Raw genomic sequence first — 27,005 nt, forward strand, 5'->3', positions numbered from 1 at the left:
CAGGGCGTGGCCTCGCCTCGCCTCAAAACCCTTTGGAAAGGAGGGCGAGCCAACCGCTTCCACTGAAAGGATGAGTCCCTTCCCACCTGGAGGGAGAACCGGGACTGTTGGTTGGTCCCCCTTCTTCCCCAGGTAGTTGTGCTCCAAACTCAGCCGCCCAAATTGCTCGAGGAATCCTCCTCAAGAGTCGAATTCCCCTTCCCTCTCAGGACGGCCACCTGCTTTCTGCTGAAGTGATCCTGGGAGATATAAGGAGGCCCGTCAAGGGTCAGCTAGTCCTCCCACTAGGGCAGGGCCGGATTTAGGTTTGGTGAGGCCCTCAGCTACTGAAGGTAATGGGGCCCATTATATGTCCAGCTGTCCTTTGTCAACAAGAAATCGTCGCTGTTTTTTGTGTTGAATATATGGTAATTTATGGACCTAATACTGTAGCTGTCTGAAGGCTTTTGCACATAACAAATAGGAGCCTACGCAACACAAAACACTGCTGCTGTATGTAGGTTTCATTATATTTGTTTTTTATCTTATATTTTGGAAATGTACATCGGTTTTTTCCCTTTGATTTTCTGGGGGCCCCCAAACTATAGCTTGTTTAGCTTATACGTAAATCTAGTGCACCACCTATCCATGAGATCTGAGTGTCTGGACGCAGAGTTGCTCGCTCTTCTCATCTGTGCGGCAGCCCTTTCCAGGGCCGCTTCTCGTCCCGCCCCTTCAGCCGGTCTGGGAAGCGGGCATCTCCGGGCCCGGCTTTTTGAAGACCTTCATTTCTGTAACTCGGGAGTAAGAAAATCTCTCCACGGGATCTCTCTCCTTATGCCACACCCGCCCGCCTTCCGAGTCGGGATAACTTGGGGAAGCTCCTTGGTTTCAGGAAGGTGCTCATTGCAAGGAATTCCTGAACTTAAAAGCAACTGTTTGTAGTTAGTTTAAAGTCCCTGCTTCTACAAGCCCTCGGCGCACGAAGGCAGGTGGTGTGTGGGGATCTGGCCAAGGGGATCTAGAAGTATCTGACAGTTCGCAGGGAATGATCCGGTCTCGCTCTGAAAGTGTGTCAGCGCCCCTAACGAGGCTGGCCAACCCGGTCCCGCCCCGCCCCCGTGCTGTTTTTGGCTTTTCTCCTCGCCGCAACAGCCCTCGGGTTCCATCTACTGGCTATCATTGGGAACCGTTAAAGAGCCGCGGGTGCTAACTGTGCGAGCTTCGAGGACACCGCGACACTGGAGGGTTTGCTATTGCTGCAGGCAGCTCTCGAAAAAGCTGCGCTTGGTTTTGGCCACTAGTCCGTCCGTCCTGTCCCGGGGGGTTGAGGGCAGAGCGGAGGGATGCTTTTTACTGGGTTCGTTGCCTCGTGGCCGCAACCCACCCAGAGCCGTCCCGTGGGAACACTACCCGCGTGGATGGCGAAACGTGCTCACGATCTTGCCTTTCAAAGAGTTTGGGGAGGTGGGGACGCGATCGCCAAGCGCGAAAGCGGCTCGCTCGGACGCCGGGCGGCTCTTCCCGGCTGACGGGCTGCCCTCTGCTTCTCCCTCCTCCGCAGGTGCGAGACCCTCGGCGCCATGGCCTGCTGCCTCCAGCTCTCGGACCCCAACGCGCTCAGCTTCCTGCAGGAGACCGCCCAGCTTCTCTCCCCGCCGGAGCCCATTGGCAGAAAGCCAGACAGGCCCCCGAGGCCGGCGGACCGGGACGCGCGCCCGAGGCGCAGCGCCAGGGCGTCTCCAGGCGCCGCTTTGGATGCCCTGAGCCTCCTCAGCCTGCACTGCGTCAGCCTCGGCGCGAAGCCCACGGATCCGGTCGAGCGCGCAGAGGCCGATGCGGCTGCCCGGGAGAGAATCCCTGGCACCCTCGCCAAAGAGCTCCCAGCCCAACGCCTGCGCGCAGTCGGCGCGGAGGCGCAGCGCGAGACGGACGCCTTCCCTGCGGCCGAGTCGCCGCGGGCAGGGAGGCGAGTCTCCCGCAAGCAGCCCAGACCCCAGCGGAGCTGTGAGGCCAGGGACCCCGCCTTCCAGGGGGTCACGTTTCGGATGCAGCTGAGCTTCTGCAGAAAGAGCTCCGGGGGTTGTCGGCTCCTCATTCGCCCGCGATACAGCAGGTACAGCCCGCCAGCTTGGGAAAGAGCAGGTTGCGTTTCTCTTCTGCTTGGCTGCAAACGCAAAGCCGGCATGAGATGTTTCATGAGATGCTTTGCTTTTTCCGCCTCGTCTTTAACGCCCCCTTAGAGCCCTAAGAAGGCATAGATGTACCTCTTGTAGTCTGCTTCTATGGCCATTCAATGGGGCTTCCTCCGCAGCAAGTCTACAGGGCAGGCAGACGTCTTGTGGTGAGGAGGAGGCCTAACGCTTCGCCTGATGGGAGAGTATTTGCAGGATAGCCAGACCTAAATACAGGCAGCCTAATATGTTTGAAGTTAATGAGTGACCTCCAACTGCATTCATACTCGAGATCTAATGAAATCAATGAACTCCAGTCTTCTCTCAGTATGAATAACACTGGAGTCGAAAAAATGAAATTTTGTTAAATTAAAAAGCACCTAGTACAAGCATCCCCAAACTTTGGCCCTCCAGATGTTTTGGACTACAATTCCCATCTTCCCCGACCACTGGTCCTGTTAGCTAGGGATCATGGGAGTTGTAGGCCAAAACATCTGGAGGGCCACAGTTTGGGGATGCCTGACCTAGTATAACAGCACTTTTGTATTTATTTGTTAGATTTCTGAAAGGCAAGGACAGATTTGCCGGTCAGTTAACAACTGAGGTGAATCTTATTGGCACAGGATATGTTGACTTATCTTATTAGTGCTTGCATGGTGTAGTTTTATTTAGAAGTCTCTTTTTAACAAACAAAAAACAAAAAAACAGCATGGCGGGGATTGGTCAAATTGGATTGAAAGCATGGCATGGAAGGAGGAGGTGTTTTGCCCCTTTTATCCTGAGAATAAAAGTTCAGAGGAGCCAATTTCAACTAACAACTTATGTCTTCCTGATTGAAAATATATTGCCCCTTTCTTAGAACACTGGATAAAACAAATTCTGTTTAACATGCTGGAAGGGAGTGATTAATGCTGCTGTTTTTTCAACCACACCTGTGATGTAATTTTGACATGTTCATTTAACACACTATTATACATAGATGCCAAGTTTTCCCATTTCTCACGAGGAAGCCTATTCAGCATAAGGGAATTTCCCTTAAAAAAAGGGAGAACTTGGCAGCTATGTATTATACCACATTAAACAGCCATGGCTTCCCCACAAGGAATCTTGGGAACTGTAATTTGTTAAGGATGCTGAGAGTTGTTGGGACACCCACCCACCCCTCTTCTCTTCACAGAACTACAATTTCCAGAGTGGTTTAATAATCAATCCCTCTGCTCGGGGAACTGTAGCTCTGTGAGTGGAATATCCCTGAAGTGAGCTGCAGCCCAATATAGGAAAAGAGGTGGTAAGTGAACCCCTAGCTACTTTAAATGAATTCAGATCTCCAGGGACTGATGAGATGCACCCAAAGGTACTAAAGGAGCTTGCAGATGTAATCCCAGAGCCTCTGTCTATAACAGAGAATTCTTGGAGAACAGGTGAGGTCCCTGCAGGCTGGAGGTGGGCAAATGTTGTCCCCATCTTCAAAAAGGGGAGAAAAGAAGACCCTGGTAACAACTGACCGGTGAGCTTGACATCAATACCAGGAAATGTCCTAGAAAAATAATTCAGCAGTTAGTCTGTGAGCACTTAGAAAATGATGCTGTGATTACTAAGACCCAGCATGGGTTTCTCAAAAACAAATCATGCCAGACAAGTCTCGTTTTTCTTTCTTTTTGATATAACATACCGGTACATGATGGAACATACAAGGGAATGTTGTGGATGTAGTGCAGGCATCCCCAAACTGCGGCCCTCCAGATGTTTTGGCCTACAACTCCCATGATCCCTAGCTAACAGGACCAGTGGTCAGGGATGATGGGAATTGTAGTCCAAAACATCTGGAGGGCCGAAGTTTGGGGGTGCCTGATGTAGTGTATCTTGATTTCAGTAAGGCTCTTCACAAAGTCCCACATGATACTCTTGCAGAGAAGCTGGCAAAATGTGGGCTGAATGAGGTTACTATTGGGAGGATTTGTGGCTGGTTGACTGACTGAGCCCAAAGAGTACTCATTAATGGTTCCTCGTCATCATAGAAAAAGGGACAAGTGGGATGCCATATGGTTCTGTCCTGGGCGCATTGTTGTTCCAACATCTTTATAAACAACTTGGATGAAGGAATTGAGGGGATCCTCATCCAATTTGCAGATGACACCAAACTGGGAGGGGTAGCTAATACCACAGAAGACAGATTGGGGATTCAAAATAACACTAACAAATTGGAGAACTGGGCCAAAACTAACAAAATGAATTTCAGTTAGAACAAATGTAAGCTGGACAGAAGAACCAGCTGCACAAATACAAGATGGGGGACACCTGGCTTACCAAGTGTGAAAGGGATCTAGGGGTCTTAGTGGATTGAAAGTTTAGCATGAGTCAACAGTGTGATGCAGCAGCAAAAAAAGATAATGCTATTCTAGGCTGCATCAACAGAAGTATAGAGTTCAGGTCAAGGGAAGTAATAGAGCCACTCTATTCTGCCTTGGTCAGACCACACCTGGAATACTGTGTCCAATTCTGGGTACCTCGATGTAAGAAGGATGTGGGTTAAACAACAGAGCCTAGGGCTTGCTGATCAGAAGGTCGGTGGTTCGAATCCCTGCGACGGGGTGAGCTCCCGTTGCTCGGTCCCAGCTCCTGCCAATCTAGCAGTTCGAAAGCACATCAAAGTGCAAGTAGATAAATAGGTACCGCTCCAAGCGGGAAGGTAAACTGTGTTTCCGTGTGCTGCTCTGGTTCGCCAGAAGTGGCTTTGTCATGCTGGCCGCATGACCTGGAAGCTGTACGCCAGCTCCCTCGGCCAATAATGCGAGATGAGCACTGCAATCCCAGAATCGGTCACAACTGGACCTAATGGTCAGGGGTCCCTTTACCTTTACCTTTTATTGACTAGCTGAAATGTGTGCAGAGGAAAGCAATCAAGATGATCAAGGGACTGGGAAGAGATCTGATAGCTATCTTCAACTACATCTTAAGGGCTGTCACATGGAAGATGGAACAAGCTTGTGTTCTCCTGCTCTGTAGGGTAGGACCTTTACCAATGGCTACAAGTTACAAGAAAGGAGATTCCAAATCAACATCAGGAAGAACTTTCTGACAGTAAGAGCTGTTTGACAGTGGACTAGACTCCTTCATTGGAGGTTTTAAGCAGAGGTTGGGTGGCGTTGAGATTTAGTTAAGATTTGTCCATTACAGGGGGTAGGACTAAATTACCCTTGGGGTCCCTTCCAAGACTATGATTCTGTGATTCTATGGGAAGCATAGCTAATGCCACAGAATACAGAATCAGGATTCAGTGTGTTCGTAACAGATTGGAGAACTGGGCCCAAACTAACAAAATGAAATTCAACAGGGACAAATGTCAGGTTCTACACATAGGCAGGAAGAACCAGCTGCACAAATATAAGCTGAGGGACACCTGGCTTGCTAGTAGTACATGTGAAAAGGATCTAGGGGTCTTTGTAGACCACAAACTGAACGTGAATCAACAGTGTGATGCAGCAGCAAAAAAAAAAAGCTCATGCTATTCTGCACCAACAAAGGTCTAGTTTCCCAGTCAAAGGAAGTAATAGTACCACTCTATTCTGCCTTGGTCAGACCACACCTGGAATATTGTATCAAGTTCTGGGCACCTCAATTTAAGAAGGATATTGACAGGCTGGAACATGTGCAGATGAGGGCGATCAAGATGATCAAGGGTCTGGAAACCAAGCCTTATGAGGAAGAGTTGAGAGAGCCATCTTCAAACAACTGAAGGAGTGTCTGTCACGTGAAAGATGGAGTAAGCTTGTGTTTTGCTTTGGAGGGTAGGACCTGGACTAATGGATTCAATGGAAGGACTAAACATCAGGAAGAACTTTCTGTTTGACAGTGGAATGGGATCCCTCAGAAAGTTTTGGACTCTCCTTCCTTGGAGGCTTTTGAGCACTGGTTGGATGGCCATCTGTCATGGATGCTTTAGTTGATATTACTTCATTGCAGGGCATTGGTCTAGATGACCCTTGGAGTTCCTTCCAAGTCCACAATATATGATTCTATGAATAGGGGTACTCCAATAACTCTCAGCATCCTTTACAATTTTCTGGATTTTTTGGGAGAAAAGAGGCAGTGTGGTATCATGGTTTGAGTTGGGCTAGGACCTGGATTACCTCACAGGGTTGTTGTGAAGATAAAATGAGGAGGAGGGAATGCATGTACGTACACCACCTTGAGCTTCTTGGAGGAAAGGTGAGGTGCAAATGTAATATACAGTATATATATATGCCATGATTATTTAAAGTGGTGTAATAGTGCGTGCCGTAGGTGGCACTGTGGGAGGGACACGGGTGGCGCTGTGGGTTAAACCACAGAGCCTAGGGCTTGCCGATCAGAAGGTTGGTGGTTCGAATCCCTGAGATGGGGTGAGCTCCCTTTGTTCCGTCCCAGCTCCTGCCAACCTAGCAGTTCGAAAGCACGTCAAAGTGCAAGTAGATAAATAGGTACCGCGGGAAGGTAAACGGTTTTTCCATGTGCTGCTCTGGTTCGCCAGAAGCGGCTTTGTCATGACCACATGACCTGGAAGCTGTACGCTGGCTCCCTCGGCCAATAACACGAGATTAGCGCTGCAACCCCAGAGTCGGTCAAGACTGGACCTAATGGTTAGGGGTCCCTTTACCTTTAATAGTGCTTTAAATGTATGGGGCAGAGGGGCCTTAACTCTGAAATATTTTCAGTCGGAGAAGGTAAATATAATTGTAGCTCCATTTCTGGGATGAGTTACATATAACTCTAGAAGCATATAACTCTAGAGGCTTTAAATACCCGGGCCTGATTTTACTACTCCACGGGCTTTCACATTCATTAATGTTTTCTTTTTAAACATGTGTTGTATGGTATAATTCTAGTAAACCTCGCTTATTTTGCTTCTGTCTGTAATGGAAGTGGATTAAGTGGCAAATGATGATTCTAGGAGATGTCATAGGTTTCTAATCCCTCACTCAGCAATAGATTATTGATGTTTAGGTCTCCTTGAATGCATGACACAACTCTCAGCCTCAATTCCCCAGTCATCAAAATGGGAATAAGGTGGCCTGTTTTGCAATGATTGAAGACAGTGAGATGAGAAAAATGGTTATTGGTTCTCTTGAGTCTCGGGAATCACTGCAGAGTGCAAAACTAAGTCAATTAGTTTAGAAATTAGGTTTCTGAAGCAGATCTAAAATAATATACATCTAATCTGTGTTCAGTGGAAAACTTGGGAAAAGAAGCCGAACCCCTTTAGCAAGAGAAGAATGCAAAGCTGCCAGTTCCAAGGAGGAAGAAGGATGTCCCTCTACCCACAGTATGTCAATAATTTAGGCAATAATTACTTGTAGTATCAGCTGGCAGTACTTGGGATACTAAGGACTAAAAAAAAGCACTTGTTGTGATAATTTTTTCTCCAGGAGAAGTACAGAGCGGGGAGGGTCTTGTTCCACTTGCCAAGCATGTGGTTTTTCTGTAGCAAACCAATGCACAGTTGTTGTTTCACCTTTTGGTAAAGCTAGTTTTTTTAAATACAAAAAACAAAAAAACAAGGGAGGGGGAGAGAATGAGAGGAAGTAAATGGATGCCTACTCTATTTCAATGTTTTCATTTATTTTTTTAGAAAACCATCCATCCCAGAGTCACTTCATGCCTTTAGTGGTTGCTGTAATAAACCCACAAGTTTGAAAGGGGGGGGTTATTTCTCTAAATACTCAGTATGCCTTAATGGTGGGTTGTGATGAACTAAGTGTAGCCATAAACAGGACATGGGTTTGCTGATCAGAAGGTTTGCAGTTCGAATCCCCGCAATGGGGTGAGCTCCCAGCTCCTGCCAACCTAGCAGTTCGAAAGCACTTCAAGTGCAAGTAGATAAATAGGTACCGCTCCAGTGGGAAGGTAAATGGCATTTCTGTGCACTGCTCTGGTTCACCAGAAGCGGCTTAGTCATGCTGGCCACGTGACACGGAAAAACTATGCGGACAAACGCCAGCTCCCTCGGTCTATAGAGCGAGATGAGCGCCGTGACCCCAGAGTCGTCCGCTACTGGACGTAATGGTCAGTGGTCCCTTTACCTTTAAGTGTAGCCATGTGCAACTTTCCTAAACACTTTAAGGGCTTACTGTAGGAAAGGCAAGTGAAGCTTGGCTGCTGTATCATCTGAGCCAGTTCTGACCTGTTAGTCTGATCACAACTCAGCTGATCAGAGTAACTTTTATTCACACTTTGATATGCTGCTCTGGAATCTTTTGATGAAGTGCAGTTAAGAAATATTCCAAATAAGGTATGTCAGGCTCTTTGAAATTAATACTATATGCAAGAGGGAGGTGCTTTGATCATCTGATAAACATTAAGTATTGTTTATAATGAGATATGTATTAATCCATTAAGTACCACCCAGGGTTGTGGCTTATAAACTGCTATTTGACCCACTTGCCCTTTGTCTTTAAGGGGATAAGTGCTGTGCGTCTTGCAAGACCAGGAAAACACCACTATGGAGAGATGCTGAAGATGGGACCCCCCTCTGTAATGCTTGTGGCATTAGGTACCTTATGACTGCTGAAATGGCATGGCATATTTCTTGTTGGTTTCCTTAAAAGTTATGCCCAGCATATCTTCTGGCAGTGCAAAAAGTTTAAAGGAAGGGTGTATTCGAGATAATACACAACAGCACTGACTACAACTTGCCGTGCAGCCTGAAAACGGCTCTTCTCTGTTCTCTGAAGCCTATGGTGAGATCAACAAACAGATTTAGAAGCCATTGCAGCTCTCCTAGCAACAGCTAGAATTTGCATCGCTAAATACAGTGGTACCTCGCAAGACGAATGCCATGCAAGACGAATTTTTCACAAGACGAATGCGTCTTGCGATCTGATGGTGACTCGTAAGACGAATTCGTTTTGTGAAAAATTCGTCTTGCGAATCGCGGTATCCCATAGGAATGCATTGAAATTTAATCAATGCGTTCCTATGGGCAAAAAAAAAAAAAAGAAATTTCAATGCATTCCTATGGGAAACTGTGAATTCGCAAGATGAATTTTTCGCAAAACGAATTGACTCACGGAACGAATTAAATTCGTTTTGCGAGGCACCACTATACAGGAAGTCTGAAGCAATTCATGAGTTAAAAGATGGGCTGGAGCAGACACAGCAAGTGTTAACATGCATTCAAAGAGCATGCTAAATCACATAAGCCAGAAACCAACATGAGTGCTGTTCATAAGTTTGTAGAATGCAGGAGTATCTACCCTTACAGCTTATCCTCAGTGATCTGACTCCTAGATACTCTTTCTTATTCTTCCCCTTTAAACACCCCTCATTTGTGGCAACTGCTAATATTATTTTAATATTTCAATAGGCTAAGATACCTGTGTAACAATGTCTAACAAACTCTGCCGTTCTTCTCTCCATTTATTTTTGATTTTTTACTATATAGGCACCCCCGCCCCCCCAAAAAAGCGATGATGAGACAAAAGTGATGATCTGAACCGCATGACAATATGAAAGCATTTATCTGAGCTTTTTTCAAACATGAAAAAAAGTTATACCCAACTTTACACCACAAAGCAGCTTATAAAAATTAAAAAGCTACAATGGTCAAAATTTTATGCATTGAAGAGTAACACATAAGAACAGTATGTATTGCCAGGGCCTCCTACAATAAAACAAATTAACCTGTTTGTTCAAGGCTTGTTCATCTAAAAGGGTCTAACAGTTACCACTGTGCAGAAACAAGCTGTAACAAATTATCTACTTAATTGTGGCATACTACAGTATATAACAGGCCACAGCACTTGAGGCCATTGCAGTCTCTGGCCCAGTGCTCTAATTGACCCATATCATATTCCACCATCACCTCTCTTTCCTATTTCCTGGCATCTGGGATCCTTAGCCTGATGTTTCACCTGACACCCCTCTGAAAAATGATGCATCTCCACTTTCATGCCATTTGGAATTAACTGGGAGATTAAGTTGGGGTGGGAAGGTTACTACAAACAGACCTAAATGAATGGAATGACCTGCCACATGACTTAATCAACTCTGTTTTTGACCTTCAGGTACAAAAAGTACAGAATCCGGTGTTTCCAGTGCTGGAATATTCCAAAGCATGGTGGAAATCCCTTTTCTCATTGTTCCAGTTGTGGACGCAGGCTTCATTTAGTTGCTGCCCAGGAGAAATCTAGGAAAAGGTAAAGGGGGTGATTAAGGGGCAGCGGCGGGAGAAGCAGCTTCTAAAACACACCAGCCCTACATTAGCCCTTCACCGGTAGGAAAAAAACCTAAGGGCTCTCTTTTCTTTCCATTTCTAGATGTGGAAGCTTTCTAAGGGTTTGCAGTTAGCTGGATATCAAAACAGCTCTTGGTTAATCTGGCCGACTCGTCTGAAGGGTCTGGCTGAACAGCCTGGTAGATTGGTCATTAGGAGGTTCAGTGGATGAAGGGCTCTTCTTTGTTTGTCTTTGTTTGTCTGTATGCTGCTTTTGTTTTTGAAGTCAGTGCTATGCCTTATGTTGGGTGTTTGTTTGGAGTGTGTGGGAGGAGGCAGGAAAGAAGGGGATGTTTTTGGCAAGGAAAAAAGTGTTTGCTTCCATTAACTTTCATAAGCAATTGGGGCTACTATATGTTGGAACAGAATGCGATGTTCCCATTGAGGATGGACATATTGAAATTGCAATTTCAGGCAGTGACTCCCACCCAGCCTTTTAGCACTTGGGGTTGCTGCCTTCTTGTTAATAGTTCTTGTAGTGATGGACTGGAAAGTACAAAGAAACATTTCCACAAACTGTAAACTTTGGGAACAGCAGTCCTTGAGCAGTTGTGGTGGGGGAGGGAGTTTGTTTAAAAGACATGAAATGCAGCTCTTTCATGAATTCCTGATGGTTTTCTATTGCACTAAATACAGCAAGTGTAAATATATAATATTTATGATACAAAATATTTATATACTTGATTCAAGTATTTGTTGGGGATGCTGATGAATATCCATTGTTAGTACAACATGCAGCATTTCTGAGTGTGTCTCAAAAAGTGTGTCCAACCAGGATTGTGCCATGTGGCACTTTTCTTTTCAAAGTGGTATTTATTTTTGTAAATAGTCTTTATATTTGAAGTATTTGTTTTCTGTATTCTCCCTTACATAGCACAGCCAAAAGAAAATGAACATAAAAAATGTTGTGAAATTGAAAGCAATTACTCTGATTTTCCTGTAATTTTTCACTTAATATCCCAAGTTCAAGAGTACTGAACTTCTTGATGGTTATTTTGCTGGTTATAAGCTTCTGCAATAAATATTATTTATTGTAACTGAGTGTGGGAAATTCTTTTAATTCCTACCGGTATTTTTTGAGTCAAACTTGGAATAAAGCATTGAATGGGCAGGGAGGCAGGAAAAGTAGCCTGAGACATACACAACTGAATTCAGGTGTGGTTAGGCAATTACTGTACTACTTTGTAGTCCTTATTATAACAGTAGAGGAAGCCTGCAAAATAGGAGCTCATGATGTGCTTGGGATTCTGATGGTGGCTAGCTGTTTTCTAAGCAGAGACCTGGGCCTCTAGTACAGGGGTAGGCAACCTAAGACCCATGGGCCACAGGCGGCCCATGGGGGTCGTTTAACCAGCCCCCCAAACCGAGCTGCCCGTTTGGCGAGTTCCCATGTGCTGCGCTAAACTGGCGCAGCACGGTGCGGGGACTCGCTTCTGCAGTGCCGGAAGTCACGTCTGCGCATGCTCAGACGCCGGAAATCATGTCTGCACAGATGCCGACGCCAGAAATCGTCGTCGCGCGCACGATCCGGCCCACGGAGGGATATCCGCTTGAGTGAACCGGTCCAGGTGATGTAAATCTTGTCAATCACTGCTCTAGTAAAATGGTATGAAATTCCACAAGAGACCTCGGAAAATGATCTGGACCCAACAAGCCCTACAGGGGCAAACCCCTGAAACTGATCCATGCTACTCCCCCCCCCAAGTGCCCCAAAGGTCTAACTGAATCGGATAACCAATCTGCCTCTGACAACAGAGCCATCATTAATTCCCTTCTATTTCCACCTCCCTACCCCAGGACAGAAAGCCAGATCCAGTATGTGTCCTGCCAGATGCATTTTGGCCTGATGTAGTTTGATAGAGGACCACAGTTGTCATAGCAGACATAAGAAACAAGCTGCCACAGACAAGACTTACTTGGTGTGTATGTACAAGTTACCCAACCAAAAGCCTTTTAAGGTCTTCAGTGCCACATATGAGGCAACCTTCATTAGGTCAGGCAGGAAATTTTCTAGCCAGTGGGGTGTCCAGTACACCAACAAAATCCCAATGCCAGGTACAAAGACTTGAAAATAGAAGAATGCTGGACCAGGTATCTGATCAATAAGTCAGCCAGACTTCCTTCTCAATAGATATGCTCCAATAATAGCAACTGTTACAGTATGTGTTGAACTCACATGTGTGTCTACCACTCACATTATACTTACTTACTTGCTTGCTTGCTTACTTATTTATGCATTTTCCATAATTTGATACATCCACTTTACAATTATCATAATTTATCCTATATTCTTCGACTTCCCCGCACATCCCTCCATGGGTTCTTGTTTAATCTTGTGGAGCTGCATTTCCTTAATTTCCACCCCACTTCAAGCTGTTTTTAGCTGCTGCTCATATGTCTAGCCCTACTTGGAAATTTATCTGGCTATTGTATTTCTTTAAATATTCTCCAAAATATTCCCACTCCTCTCTTATATCAGACTCATCCGGATTCCTTATCTTTACAGTCAACATTGCTAACTCCACATATTCTATTAACTTGTTCTGCCTGTCTTCTTTTGTAGGACTCTTTTTGTCCTCCCACATTGATGTATAAATTGTTCTGGCTGCTGCAGTTGCGTAGAGAAAGAGATTGAGTACCTTCTTGGGTACCTCACCCTCTATTATACCCAATAGGAACATCTCTGGTTTTTTTGGTATCTGAAGAAGTGTGCATGCACGTGAAAGCTCATACCAATGACAAACTTAGTTGGTCTCTAAGGTGCTACTGGAAGGATTTTTATTTTGTTTCGACCTTCTGATAGATCTTCTAAGAAGTGGAAGCAACTGAGGATATAAAGTATGTGACCCACCTCTGCTATTCCTTTTTCCTCACTTTTCTTGTCCACTAGGTGTTACCCTGTTTCTGTATAAACCACCTGTACATGCTCCTAATTTTGTCTCCGTCTCTGGTTAATTTCTGTCCCTTTTTTATTTTTTATTGTTACTGTTTTTTGTTTTTTATTCAGAGGTCCTTCCTTCCACCTCTCTTTGCCCTGCGGCTGTTTTCTTCACTCTGCTATACACCTACTATAATCAGGCTCAAGGGTATTTGAATATTCCTTAGATCTGCTGGCATTATAATACCTTGCCCACCACCTTTTCCCCTTGCCAGGTTCGCACTTTACCATCTGTTCTTCCTTCGCTTATTTTTTCAAGTTCCACCACTCACATTATTGTTGTCGTTCTTGTTCTTGTTATTTGTTAATTTGTGTGCTGCCCTTCATTTGTAGATCTCAGGGCGGTTTGCAACATAAAAATACAAGATAAAAACACACAATACATAATAAAAACAAACCAATAATTTTCCCCAAAACACATTTAAAAGGGGTGCATCAGACTGTTGTCTCATGTTAAGCTTGTGGTCTACTAAGACTCCAAGATTATTTTCACAAGTACTGTCAATAAGCCAGGTGTCCCCCATCTTATATTTGTGCAGCTGGTTCTTCCTAACATCTGGAGGGCACCATTTTAGCTATTCCTAGTTCAGGGGAATTTAGATTATTGTCTGCTGCCTTCTCTAGGAAACTGCTTTATATTAAGACTATTGGCCCACAATGCTCACTAATTATATTCACTGCCTGACAGCAGCTCTCTAGGATTTCAGAGTGAAGTCTTTCCTCGTTATATTTGGAGTTGTCAGGAATGGAGCCTGGAACATTTTGCATGCAAAATATATGCTTTGTTGCTGTTCCTTCACTATTGTTACAGGCTAGAAGGGAAGTGGACTGCATTCTTCCACATGTGGTAGACATGTAAAAAGGTAAAAGTGTATTGGGAAATGATTTATGATGAATTGAAAAAAATGTTCAAAACTACTATTCCCCCCCCCAAAAAACACCAGAGTCCTTTTCCTTGGGGATAATCCAGACTGAAATTCCCAGGTGTTGGAAAAAGGTTACTTATGTATGCAACAACTGCGGCCCGTGTTTTATTAGCCCCCAAATGGAAAGTGAGCGAGGTCCCTACTAAAGAGGATTGGCAACTTAAGTTGACAGAATATGCACAACTTGCAGATTTAACATATAGAATAAGAGAGCAAGAAGAACATATGTTTAAAGAAGACTGGAAAACATTTATTGAATATATGGAAAATAACTGTATACAGCTCAAAACACTGGCAGCATTAAAATAAATTCAACAATTTTTGATGGATGTAAAAGTGGAAAACTGATCTGAATGGTTACAGTAAAATGTGCAGGAATGTAGGATACGTAGAATGAACCATGGAATCACTGGATATTTTAAAGTTTGTAAAATGTTTATTTGAAATTGAAAAATTGAAAATTTTATAAAAATTATTATAGAAGAAGAAGAGAGGTGGAATGCAAATATTTAATGAATGAACGTATGTTGAACAAGATCCCATTATTCTCTGAATCAGATTCAGTACATCATAGCTGATACAGTGGCAACATGAGATGCCTGTTAACCAACCTCTCACTATTACTGTTGAAAAAAGACCCTCTTCCCCAGGAGATCCCACAGAGCTTCCTTAACATCTTTGTTCCTGAGGCTGTAGATGTAAGGGTTGGACATCGGGGTGAGGACAGTGTACACCACAGCAAAGACAGCCCCTCGCTGGGATGAGTAGCTGGATGTTGGCAGAAAGTAGACAGCAATGATAGCTCCATAGAAGAGGGTCACCATGGTGAGGTGGGAGCCACAGGTGGAGAAAGCTTTGCGCCTCCCCGAAGAAGATAACTTCATCACAGCTACCACAATGCGGACATAGGTGAGGATGATGAAGACAAAAGGTCCAAGAACGACAATGACACCTTCAAAGAAGATTACGGCTTCATTGACGCTGGTGTCTGAGCAGGATAGCTGCAGGAGGGGCTGATGGTCGCAAAAGTAATGGAACAAGTGGTTGTCCCCACGATAACTGAGACGCAGGAGGAGGCTGGCATGGAGCATGGAGTGGAGGGTAGAAATAATCCAGCAACCAGCTACCAAGTATCCACAGACCTTCTGGTTCATTACCGTAGTGTAGTGTAGTGGATTGCAAATTGCAACGTAGCGATCCAGAGCCATGACGCTCACTATCAGAAGGTCAGTCACGCCAAACATGTAGAAAAAGAAGAACTGAGCCATGCAGCAGTAGAAAGGGATAGTCTTGGAAGTGGAGATGATGTGAGCCAACATCTGAGGCACGGTGACTGATAGGAAGCCCACATCCACCACAGAGAGGCTTCGAAGCAGGAAATACATGGGAGTCTGGAGTCGGGCATCCAGAGAGATGAGAATGATCATCATGATGTTGCCCAGAAGTCCTGCTGCATACATCAGCAGAAAGATTAGGAAGAAGAGTGGCTGCTCTTTAGGCTGGGTGGAAAAACCCAGAAGGACAAACTCGACGATGTCTGTGCCATTCTCACAGTCCATGGGACCTGCAGATAGAAACACACCACACAGCTGGAATGAGGCAAAGGGCTTCAAAGCATAACTACCTGCCTAAAGGAAGACCCATCTAACACAACACTGAAAGGGATGGTTCAGTGGTTAAGATTGCAGATTTTGGAATGCAGATTCTGAAGTTGAACTCTTAATACAGTATTTGAATTTTGGCCTTTTTACACTTGTTGAGCAGTCTTTTTGTTTTGTGGTTTTATCAGATGGAAAATGCCGGCTGACATTAACAAACTGTCAGCTACCAAATACTGTCAAATCCTTTGGATACCGCCCACCATTTCATATCAACAAAGTCCTGTCAACATTTCTAAATACGATACCATATAGAGAATCAAATATTTTTGCTTGATCAATATTCTGGCATAGCTACCATTAAATACTAAGTGGTCATTCCCCCCCTCATTCAATTGTTTGAATATTGATAAAGGTCATCTCCTAAACCAGATATGGGGGACTTGTCGCCTTCCAACTGATGTTGGACCTCAACTCTCACCTGCCCCAGTTAGCACAGCCAATGGCCAGGGATGATGGAAGTTGAAGTTAAACATCTGAAGGACACAGGTTATCCACTCCTGCTCTGAACTATCCTTCTTTCCTGCTTACAATGATTCTCCATTTTTGTTGCATTATATCTTGCTAATGACCACCAGTCACACTCATTGTTTCAACACACCTATTCGTTTGTGCTTCCACCTTGACAGTTTTCATAGGATGGAACAAGAAATGGTGACAAACAACACATGACAAGCATGCATTTCCCAATTGTTAACATTATTTTATAATTATTAAAAAATGAAAAAAAAATGGTGCAAGGCTGCCTTTTATGTGCTTTCAACACATAAAGATGCATTATATTGAGTAAAGCCCAGTCATCTTTACTCTGACTGGCAGCAGTGTCCCAAGATCTAGGGCCGGGATTGCCCCCAGTGAGTCAATTTAAGAGTATTTGTCGTGATCATGAATCTGTGGAACAAAGTAGCACATTCACATGGCATGCGTTATCTTTTGCAACCTCATGATGCCATGGAAAACCAAGGCAATAACTGATCGAAGAAGAATCTGACAGATTCGGGGACCACAGGGCACATGTGAATGAAGTATAGAGACCATGAATGACTGAGTGGGGGAAAGTGGATGGCAGATGATAATTTACCCCTGTGCATCTTACTAGACAGTCAAGTGCAGCAGCAGATATAGACAGAAGATGGGGAGGGAGAGATAGGGAGGGAGACAGAACATATTTTTTGGTGGTGGTGAGCCATGTTCTAAAATAGGGGTTTGCTGTTATCATGTCTAGTAAGATCACATCATCGTCTGATCACAAAGTTTCATGGATATTGAACTAGATGTAGGGATGTGTGAATCTGTCCACTTTGGTTCCTTTCAGTTTTTTGTTTTCATAATCTTAAATTCAATTCTCTACACTGCCACATCAGTGTGCTTTTTATTTTATGTCCTTGTGGTGGAAATGGGTGATAGACTGACTGATAGCTGTTGACGACTGAAAACGACTGCAAATGGACTTGCATGAAAAAGCAAGGGGTGAGGACTGTTCATGCAAGTCCATTTGCAGTCGTTCGCAGTCGTCAACAGCTATCAGTCAATCACCCATTTCCACCACCCCTCCCCACCCTTTCTCTACATATAAGCGTCTGGGGACTTCTGTCTCAGTGTATCTGAAGAAGTGTGCATGCACACGAAAGCTCATACCAAAATAAAAGCTTAGTTGGTCTTTAAGGTGCTGCTGGAAGGAATTTTTTTATTTTGTTTCGACTACGTCAGACCAACACGGCTACCTACCTGTAACTTGCTTTGAAGTATCATTTGAAGTATCATGCAGTATCTCTGCACACAAATCAGAATGAGTGCTAATTAAATGCCCATTATCATCTAATCTCCCTGCAAATTAATAAACAAGTTTTCTGGAAGCAGGCTGTTAGTCTGCTCCAGTGCAAACAATGAAGGGGGCTTCCTGATGGCTGTTTATTGTAGGATCAGTGTTCCTCATGCATGCAAAGGTTTGGGTTTGTTTTTGGTTTTTTTGGTAGAGGACACACCACATTGTTTTGATATTTCAAGGACCCATTTGCAAGTTAAGTCCTCACCTGAAAGCACCCAAAGAGGTGGAAGATGGTACCTTAAAGACTGTGATAAACACTTGCCCCCCCCAAAATGGGGCAGTATAATTCACAACAAGAAACTTAGGATGTGAAGGTGAGCAATCAAGCTGAAACTACAGCACATATTAGAGGTCTTCTACTGTCCCATAATCACTTTACCTATTTTGTGTTTTACATTGCCCTTCCTTATATCAAATGTCCACATTTTACATCCTTGTGTACAACATATCCACAGGCTTTCCATTCACAGATATACAGACACAGACACACAAGCATTTTCTCTCTCCAAACTTTTATGCCAGGTTGATTTTGCATCAAAAGGGCTGCCATGTCTTGCCTTGGTCTGGGCCAGACAAATTCAGTCCCACCACAGACTCTCATTCTGTCACTCAGCTGATGAAAGTCTAAATAAAGGGTGCCTAGCACACTGTTCTCGAAGCTACCAACACGTGTCACGAAGAGCTGGACATGACTAAACAACAACAACAACAACACACTGTTACAGACATTGTATTAAAAGTTAATGGGGCATCAGAGACTGTAGCGTGCTACAAGATAGTAGCTAAATCCATCCTTACCTGCCTCTGTCTGGATGCTCTTAACTCCTCACTCACTTGATCTTCAGGCTTGAACAAAAGCCCTGGGTAAAATGGAACAAAACTCAACAGAACTGCTTTGCTTAAGTATCTCTAAGTTCTGATTTAAGAAACAGGAAGGGTCTTGTTAAAGATTTGCATTGGGAGCCTGTAGAGATCTCTCACAAGCCGCTTGTATAGCTGCTCTATTTTTTAAAAAAAGGAAAGAAAAGGGAGATATTAAAAGCACAACTTCAGACAATACCAATGAGACGGAAACATGGAAGGTGTCTAAAGAAGCCAGGGTGGCTATCTAAATAACTTTTAACTGAGTTAAGATTTAAAAGGGATATGTACCAAAAATGGGAAAGGGGGGAAATCACCAGAGAGGAATTCAAACAAATAGCCAGCACGTGTAGAGACAAAGTCAGAAAAGCTAAAGCACAGAATGAACTCGGGCTTGCTAGAGAGGTTAAAAGCAACAAAAAGGGCTTTTATGGTTATGTCCGTAGCAAAAGCAAGAACAAGGAAACAGTGGGGTCACTTAGGGGAGAAGATTGTGAAATGCGAACAGGGGACAGAGAAAGGGCAGAACTCCTCAATACCTTCTTTGCCTCAGTCTTCTCCAAAAAAGAAAACAATGCCCGACCTGAAGAATATGGAGCAGATGATTCAGCAGGGGAAACACAGCCCAGAATAAGTAAGGAGGTAATACAAGAATACTTGGCTAATTTAGATGTATTCAAGTCTCCAGGGCCAGATGAACTACATCCAAGAGTATTAAAAGAACTGGCAGAGGTGATTTCAGAACCACTGGCAATAATCTTTGAGAATTCCTGGAGAACAGGCGAAGTCCCAGCAGACTGGAGGAGGGCAAATGTTGTCCCTATTTTCAAAAAGGGGAAAAGAGAGGACCCAAACAATTACCGCCCAGTCAGCCTGACATCAATACCAGGAAAGATTCTAGAACAGATCATTAAGCAAACGGTCTGTGAGCACCTAGAAAGGAACGCTGTGATCACTAAAAGTCAGCATGGGTTTCTGAAAAATAACTCATGTCAGACTAATCTGATCTCATTTTTTGACAGAATTACAAGCCTGGTAGATGAAGGGAACGCTGTGGATATAGCCTATCTTGATTTCAGCAAGGCCTTTGACAAGGTGCCCCATGATATTCTTGTAAAGAAGCTGGTAAAATGCGGGCTAGACAATGCTACCATTCAGTGGATTTGTAACTGGCTGGCTGACCGAACCCAAAGGGTGCTCATCAATGGCTCCTCTTCATATTGGAGAGTAGTGACTAGTGGTGTGCCACAGGGTTCTGTCTTGGGCCCAGTCTTATTCAACATCTTTATCAATGACTTGGATGATGGGCTTGAGAGCATCCTGAGCAAGTTTGCAGATGACACCAAATTGGGAGGGGTGGCTAATACCCCAGAGGACAGAATCACACTTCAGAATGACCTTAACAGATTAGACAACTGGGCCAAAGCAAACAAGATGAATTTTAACAGGGAGAAATGTAAAGTACTACACTTGGGCAAAAAAAATGAAAGGCACAAATACAGGATGGGAGACACCTGGCTTGAGAGCAGTACATGTGAAAAGGATCTAGGAGTCCTGGTAGACCACAAACTTGACATGCGTCAACAGTGTGATGCAGCAGCTAATCAATAGGAGTATAGCGTCTAGATCAAGGGAAGTAATAGTACCACTGTATTCTGCTCTGGTCAGACCTCACCTGGAGTACTGTGTCCAGTTCTGGGCACCACAGTTCAAGAAGGATACTGACAAGCTGGAACGTGTCCAGAGGAGGGCAACCAAAATGGTCATAGGCCTGGAAACAATGCCTTATGAGGAACGGCTTAGGGAGCTGGGTATGTTTAGCCTGGAGAAGAGAAGGTTAAGGGGTGATATGATAGCCATGTTCAAATATATAAAAGGATGTCATATAGAGGAGGGTGAAAGGTTGTTTTCTGCTGCTCCAGAGAAGCGGACACGGAGCAATGGATTCAAACTACAAGAAAGAAGATTCCACCTAAACATTACGAAGAACTTCCTGACAGTAAGAGCTGTTCAACGGTGGAATTTGCTGCCAAGAAGTGTGGTGGAGTCTCCTTTGGAGGTCTTTAAGCAGAGGTGTGACAGCCATCTGTCAAGAATGCTTTGATGGTGTTTCCTGCTTGGCAGGGGGTTGGACTGGATGGCCCTTGTGGTCTCTTCCAACTCTATGATTCTATGATTCTTCAACTCTAAAAAGAAAACTTAGCAATCGTAGCAACCTAGAAAAGACCCTGATGTTGGGAAGATTGAGGGCACAAGGAGAAGGGGACGACAGAGGACGAGATGGTTGGACAGTGTTCTCGAAGCTACAAACATGAGTTTGACCAAACGGCGGGAGGCAGTGCAAGACAGGAGTGCCTGGTGTGCTATGGTCCATGGGGTCACAAAGAGTCGGACACGACTAAACGACTAAACAACAACAACAGCAATCGTGTTCTATATATCAAGTATAAAAATTCCACCCTTTCCCCATCGTATGTTTCCCACCATATACTGGATTGTATCTTATCTGTTTACATGAAATCAGGCCACCAAAGACTGCAACACAATTCAGACTACAACCGACCTTGCCTTTTAACCTCTATCGATTCAGCTAGACTGGTAACAAAAATGCAATTTATATGCGTTGTATGTGCGATATAACATTGTGCCACCAGATGGCGACCCGGAGTCCCGTTTTTCTCGACCTGTTTTCCCTGTTTAAATTTACAACGTTTTATACCTGCCTATGTCAGGCAGGGCAGGGCTAAGACATTTTGCCACCTGAGATGAACCACGAAATGCCCCCACTGCAGGGAGGAAGGGGGACATGAAGATCTACATGAGGAACAAGGGGGAGAGGGAAGATCAACATCGGGAACAAGCAGGAAGTAAAGAGCTACATTAGAAAAAAAAAGGGGGGAGAGATTTACATTGGGGACAAGCGAGAAGAGACATTTGGAATAAGGGTGGGAATCAAATCAACCTTACCCAGTGGATAAACTGGGAATCAAGGGTTGCGGATCCCAGGAGACTCCAGAGGGCAGCTCCTGCCGTTTCCTCCCTAGTTACTATGGTTTAAACAGAAAGATGACAAATCTTCCCAGCCATTGCAAGTGACCTGGTCTGCTGTCTAGGTGCTAGTCATGGGTGGGCACATTCAAGGGCCATCTACCTGTTCTCCCCTTTGGGGTTAAAAGGTAAAGGTAAAGGGACCCCTGACAATTAAGTCCAGTTGTGAACGACTCTGGGGTTGTGGCGCTCATCTTGCTTTACAGGCCGAGGGAGACGGTGTTTGTCCACTTCCGCAGTTTTTCCAGGTCATGTGGCCAGCATGACTAAGCCACTTCTGACGAAACCAGAGCAGCGCACGGAAACACCATTTACCTTCCTGCCAGAACGGTACCTATTTATCTATTTGCACTTTGACATGCTTTCAAACTGCTAGGTCGGCAAGAGCTGGGACCGAACAACGGGAACTGTTGCGGGGATTTGAACTGCCTACCTTTTGATTGGCAAGCCCAAGCGGCACAGTGGTTACTTATCTTTAAAATGGACTTGGAGCCAGACAGCCTTTCACATAGAGAATGCCTTCCAACAGAGGACTTTAAAGGAGGACCCAGGACCATTTACGTACATACTAGGCATGTGGTGGCAATTATGACATTTCTGAACTAGTATCAGGGTACATTGAAGGAGTAGCCTGAACAAGTGGAGAATTAATCCAGCAAGACAGAGATACTGTTTCCTGGAGAGTCACGAGTCGTGGAGAATGTGTATGATGGGGTTGCGCTTTGCTTTGTTGCTTATGGGTACACCTTAATCCAGCACTGCCTGAGATTGCCCAGGTGGTTGGGATGACTTCCTAAAACACTCTTGGCTGGTGTAGCTGTTCTGTCCTTTTCCTGGAGAAGTCAGCCTTGGCCACAGTCATCCATGTGTTGCACGCCCACCCAATCTCCCAGTGCTGTAAGATTCCAGGGGTTCTAGGCACTTACTCAGGATTCACTTTCCTCGGAATGAGTGACAAATGAGACTGTGGTGTCTTTGTGATATATGGTTTATTTACACATGCTTCTCCCATAGTCACAGCCTTGGATTCCAGCAGAAATCAAGCATGTCTCTCCCTCACAGGCTTCAGCCTGCAGCCTGCTTCTAGCTCACACACGCACACAACACAACTTTGGCTTTTGTCCTTATAACTAACAGCCAATTGAGGCAGCCGGCCCACCCATTTGTTTTCTGACACAGAGCCACTTCCTTTGTTACCTTAATGACCCATACTTGAGGGACCATTACCTCATCAGGAAGCTGGCTATTCCAGCAACTGAATCCTTGCTGGATCCAGGAATTAAGAGTGCATGCACCCCGCTCCAACTGCCAGTGTGGTATAGTGGTTAGGAGCGGTAGACTTGTAATCTGGGGAACCGGGTTCGTGTCTCCGCTCCTCCACATGCAGCTGCTGGGTGACCTTGGGCTAGTCACACTTCTCTGAAGTCTCTCAGCCCCACCCACCTCACAGGGTGTCTGTTGGGGAGGAGGGGAAAGGAGATTGTTAGCCGCTTTGAGACTCCTTCGGGTAGTGATAAAGCAGGATATCAAATCCAAATCCAAACTCTTCTTCCAATTTACAGCATATGAATTTATGATATGCAAATTAGACTACAATAATACAATGAAAGTCAAGTGCATTTAAAGAGTTTTGAGAGATTTCAATTGATTCAAAATGTGGCTGCCAGGATATTAACTGGAGTTAGTCACACACAATATATAACTGCTGTGTTGCTTTTTAGAATTGTAGAGTTGGAAGGGACCCTGAGGATCATCCAGTGCAGGGGTGCCCCACAGGTCAATTGCGATCTACCTGTCGATCGTGGGATGAACCTAGTCGATCCTGGTTGATCGCAGGACCCTGATGCCTCCCCCACCCCCCAAAAAAGCTCACCTTTGGCTGATCCTTCCCCCCAAAACTCAACAACTTCGATCAATTCAATGGGTAGTATCACTGCCAGTTTATTTATAGTGGGAGTAGATCACAGTCTCTTGGAAGTTGGCCACCCCTAGTGCAACCCCCCCCCCCCCCGCCATGCAGGAATAGGCTGCTGTCCCATATTGAGCTCCGTCATTGAGAGGAGAGGTGGACCTACAGAGAAAGAAATTGCTGTATCATCCATAACTGGTGAACACCACTCTGCTGTGTGATGATGAGTAATCTTCCCTTGGAGTAATTTCAAAGCTACTCCATTGTCCTACAAAAAGTCGGATTTTGTGAGTGGGGATGAAGGCTAAACAGGGAAGGCATACCTGATGTCAAGCATGTTCTTTGTCAAAAGCGGGTGAGCAAAATGTGTCTTTCCCAAGTGTGGAAAAGTCAATGCCAAGTGTGGTCGCAACTCTGACTATTTCTAAGATTGCTGTTGGTTTGTTTAGCAGCTGTACCGTAGTTGGTGTGCAACATTAATCTTTAAATTGTTTGGTGTATTTTATTGATTTTTCTAGCTGCCTTGATTATTCTTTTTATGGACAGATTATTTTTTTAATATATCAACATCAACATCAACAACACATTCAATACATTCATGAAAAAGACTCTGTGCCTTTCCCAGGCGCTTGCTTCCTCAGAAAATCTCTGATCCTGCTGAGAAGCCTCCGTGCAGCTGCCTTTATGTCCTGGTTCCTCAGGCTGTAGATGAAGGGGTTCAGCATGGGTGTGACCACTGCATACAAGAGAGAGATGACGGTGCCTTTCTGGGCTGCGTAAGCAGAGGGAGGCTGGAAATAGAGGGAGCTGATGGTGCCATAGAACAAGACCACTGCAGCCAAGTGGGAGCCACAGGTGGAGAAGGCTTTACGCTTCCTAGCGGTAGGTGGGACTCTCATGATAGCACAGAATATGTGGATGTAGGAGATGAAGATGAGAACAAAAGGCCCTAGGATATCCACAACACCCTCTGTCTGCACCAGGATTTTTATGAGCCCTGTGTCGGAGCAGGAGAGTTCCAAAAGAGGGTAGACATCGCAGAAGAGGTAGGGGATCTCCCTAGAGCCACAGAAAGAGAGGCGGGATACCAGAAGCGTGTAGAGCAAAGAGTGGAGAGCAGAAACGATCCAGGACCCAGATGCCAAAACGATGCAACACTTGTGGCTCATCACGGTGGTGTAATGTAAAGGGCGGCAGATGGCCACATAGCGGTCATAAGCCATGCAGGCCAAGAGGAAATTATCCGTGTTGCCGAATGTCAAGAAAAAATACATCTGGATCAAGCAGCCATTGAAGGAGATGGTCTTGGTTTCGGACATCAAACTCATCAATATCTTGGGAACAGTGGTGGAGGCAAACATGGCATCTGCCAGCGAGAGGTAGCTGAGGAAGAAGTACATTGGGGTGTGACGGAGGTGGTCGTCAAAGCGGATCAGCAGGATTATCAAAAGGTTCCCTAGTAGGGTTAACAGGTAGATGAAGAGAAAAAGAAAGAAGAGGAGGCTGTGATGTTCTGCTAGGGCAGAGATACCCAAAAGGACCATTTCAGAGATGCTTGTTTGGTTCATTCTGGCCATTTTACATCTGTAAAAGGGAATGAGAGACCAAGATAGAAGGATATCGTTTAACTGCTGCTGTGCAACTTTTGCAACTTATCCACACAACGAGAAGGGTTCGGTTGGGTCTTGCTTACCTGCAGCAGGTCACAGATTTCCCTTTGGAGAATGTGGCAGCTGAGCTCACAAAAGGCACAAACACAAACATCAAGACATTGTCAGCAATTGGGTATAGTATATAAAGAGCAGCGTGTACCTCTCTCAATACCTTGGTGAATGGGTCAATGGATGGGTCATACTTATAGATTTAATGTAAGAGGAGTTTTTGTTTTTCTAATTAAAGCCAAGCAAAATATATTTTTTGTGTTTCTTCATTGTTTCCTGAATGTATGGTCTCCCCAGCATGCTTTCTGCAGCGCAATTAATCTGCTAAATACGTCCAATGGTGTGTATGGGTGTGCGCGCCAGGAAGGCCATTGACCCGAGCGCACATTGGGGGAGCATGAACGCCCCCCCGACACCTGAGCACCCCCCCGTCAGCGGCAGGCGCTGGGGAACACAGAAGATACTCTTCACCCTCTGTGCCCTGCCCCTGCTCAGCGTACAAATGCCTGCCTGGCAGCAGTGAGTGCTGGGGGGCACAGAGGGTGAACAGCCCCCTCTGCGCCCTGTGCCTTCCCAGTGGCATCGGCAGCAAGGGCTGAGTGAGCGCCCCCTGGCACTGGTGCACCCGCTCCAGGCTCTGGCAGATGGCGCTATGCCCTTGTTTATATGCCCCTGTTTATTTTCTTCCATCCTGGTACTTAAGGAGATGTAAGCTACATTCATGCCATACATGTAAATCATGACTGCCCTGAAGAATCCTGGGAATTGTATTTTACCTTTCACAGAACTACAATTCCCAGCACCCTTTGTAGTTCTCAGGCCTCTTTGGGGGAAGTCACTTTATTTTACATGGCCCAAAATGCCCCCATTCTGGATTAGTTGTAGTTTCCAGGTCACCTTCAAAGGTAGCCCCACATAGAGTGCATTGCATTGCAGTAGTCCAAGCAAGAGATAACCAGAGCATGCACCCCTCTGGCCAGACAGTCCACGGGCAGATGGGGTCTCACCATGTGTACCAGATGGAGCAGGTAAACAGCCGCCCTGGACACAGAATAGACCTGCACCTCCATGGACAGCTGTGAGTCCAAAATGACTCCCAGGCTGCACACCTGGTCCTTCAGGGGCACAGTTACCCCATTCAGGACCAGAGAGTCCTCCACACCTGCCCACCCCCTGTCTCCCAAAACAGTACAGTACTTCTGTCTTGTCAGGATTCAACCTCAATCTGTTAGCCGTCATCCATCCTCCAACCGCCTCCAGACACTCACACAGGACCTTCACTGGTTCAGATTTGAAAGAGAGGTAGAGCTGGGTATCATCCGCATAACTGATGAACAATTGAAAAATCAAACTGCCCTATGTCAATATTATAATGCCACCATACAAATATGTGACCACACCTGGAACGCTGTGCATTGTTCTTCTCACCTCTCTCATAATACTAGAAATCAGTATTCTCCAAGGAAGCTGAACACTGCAAGATTCAGCATGGAGCAATGAAAGTGATTCATCGATTCGTCAAAGAGTGCTTACTTAAACTATGGAATGTTCTCCACAGGATGATCACCAGTTTGGATGACTTTAAAAGAGGATTATTATTATTATTTACAATTTTATTATATATTCCTGTTGTCTTTGTCCATGGAGTTTTCTTGGCAGGGATACTGGAGTGGCTTGCCAGTTCCTTCTCCAGGTGGATCACGTTTAGTCAAAACTCTCCACGATGACCTGTCTATCTTGGGTGGCCCTGCACGGATAGCTCATAGCTTCTC

At 45.1% G+C, this 27,005-nt stretch overlaps 3 protein-coding genes across 3 annotated transcripts; 1 reads left to right on the plus strand and 2 right to left on the minus strand.

The window, feature by feature from the left end:
• The first annotated feature begins 1,562 nt into the window (after nucleotides 1-1,562).
• Nucleotides 1,563-11,414, plus strand: ZGLP1 (zinc finger GATA like protein 1). Its single transcript, XM_035097468.2, has 5 exons — nucleotides 1,563-2,095; nucleotides 7,361-7,455; nucleotides 8,589-8,682; nucleotides 10,196-10,327; nucleotides 10,448-11,414. Exons 1-5 carry the CDS (start codon nucleotides 1,563-1,565, stop codon nucleotides 10,476-10,478), a joined length of 885 nt encoding a protein of 294 aa, XP_034953359.1. The 3' UTR covers nucleotides 10,479-11,414.
• Nucleotides 11,415-14,851: 3,437 nt separating this feature from the next.
• Nucleotides 14,852-18,634, minus strand: LOC118075220 (olfactory receptor 1B1). The gene is made up of 2 exons (XM_035097107.2): nucleotides 18,553-18,634; nucleotides 14,852-15,832 (listed from the first exon to the last, which is right to left on the minus strand). The coding sequence occupies exon 2, from the start codon at nucleotides 15,825-15,827 to the stop codon at nucleotides 14,889-14,891; it is 939 nt and encodes a 312-aa protein (XP_034952998.1). The 5' UTR covers nucleotides 15,828-15,832; nucleotides 18,553-18,634; the 3' UTR covers nucleotides 14,852-14,888.
• A 5,534-nt stretch (nucleotides 18,635-24,168) lies between these two features.
• LOC118075343 (olfactory receptor 1361-like) lies at nucleotides 24,169-25,158 on the minus strand. The gene has a single exon (XM_035097254.2). The coding sequence runs from the start codon at nucleotides 25,147-25,149 to the stop codon at nucleotides 24,169-24,171; it is 981 nt and encodes a 326-aa protein (XP_034953145.2). The 5' UTR covers nucleotides 25,150-25,158.
• Nucleotides 25,159-27,005: the final 1,847 nt, after the last annotated feature.

Source organism: Zootoca vivipara, chromosome 16 (genome assembly GCF_963506605.1).
Source record: "Zootoca vivipara chromosome 16, rZooViv1.1, whole genome shotgun sequence".
NCBI lineage: Eukaryota > Metazoa > Chordata > Lepidosauria > Squamata > Lacertidae > Zootoca > Zootoca vivipara.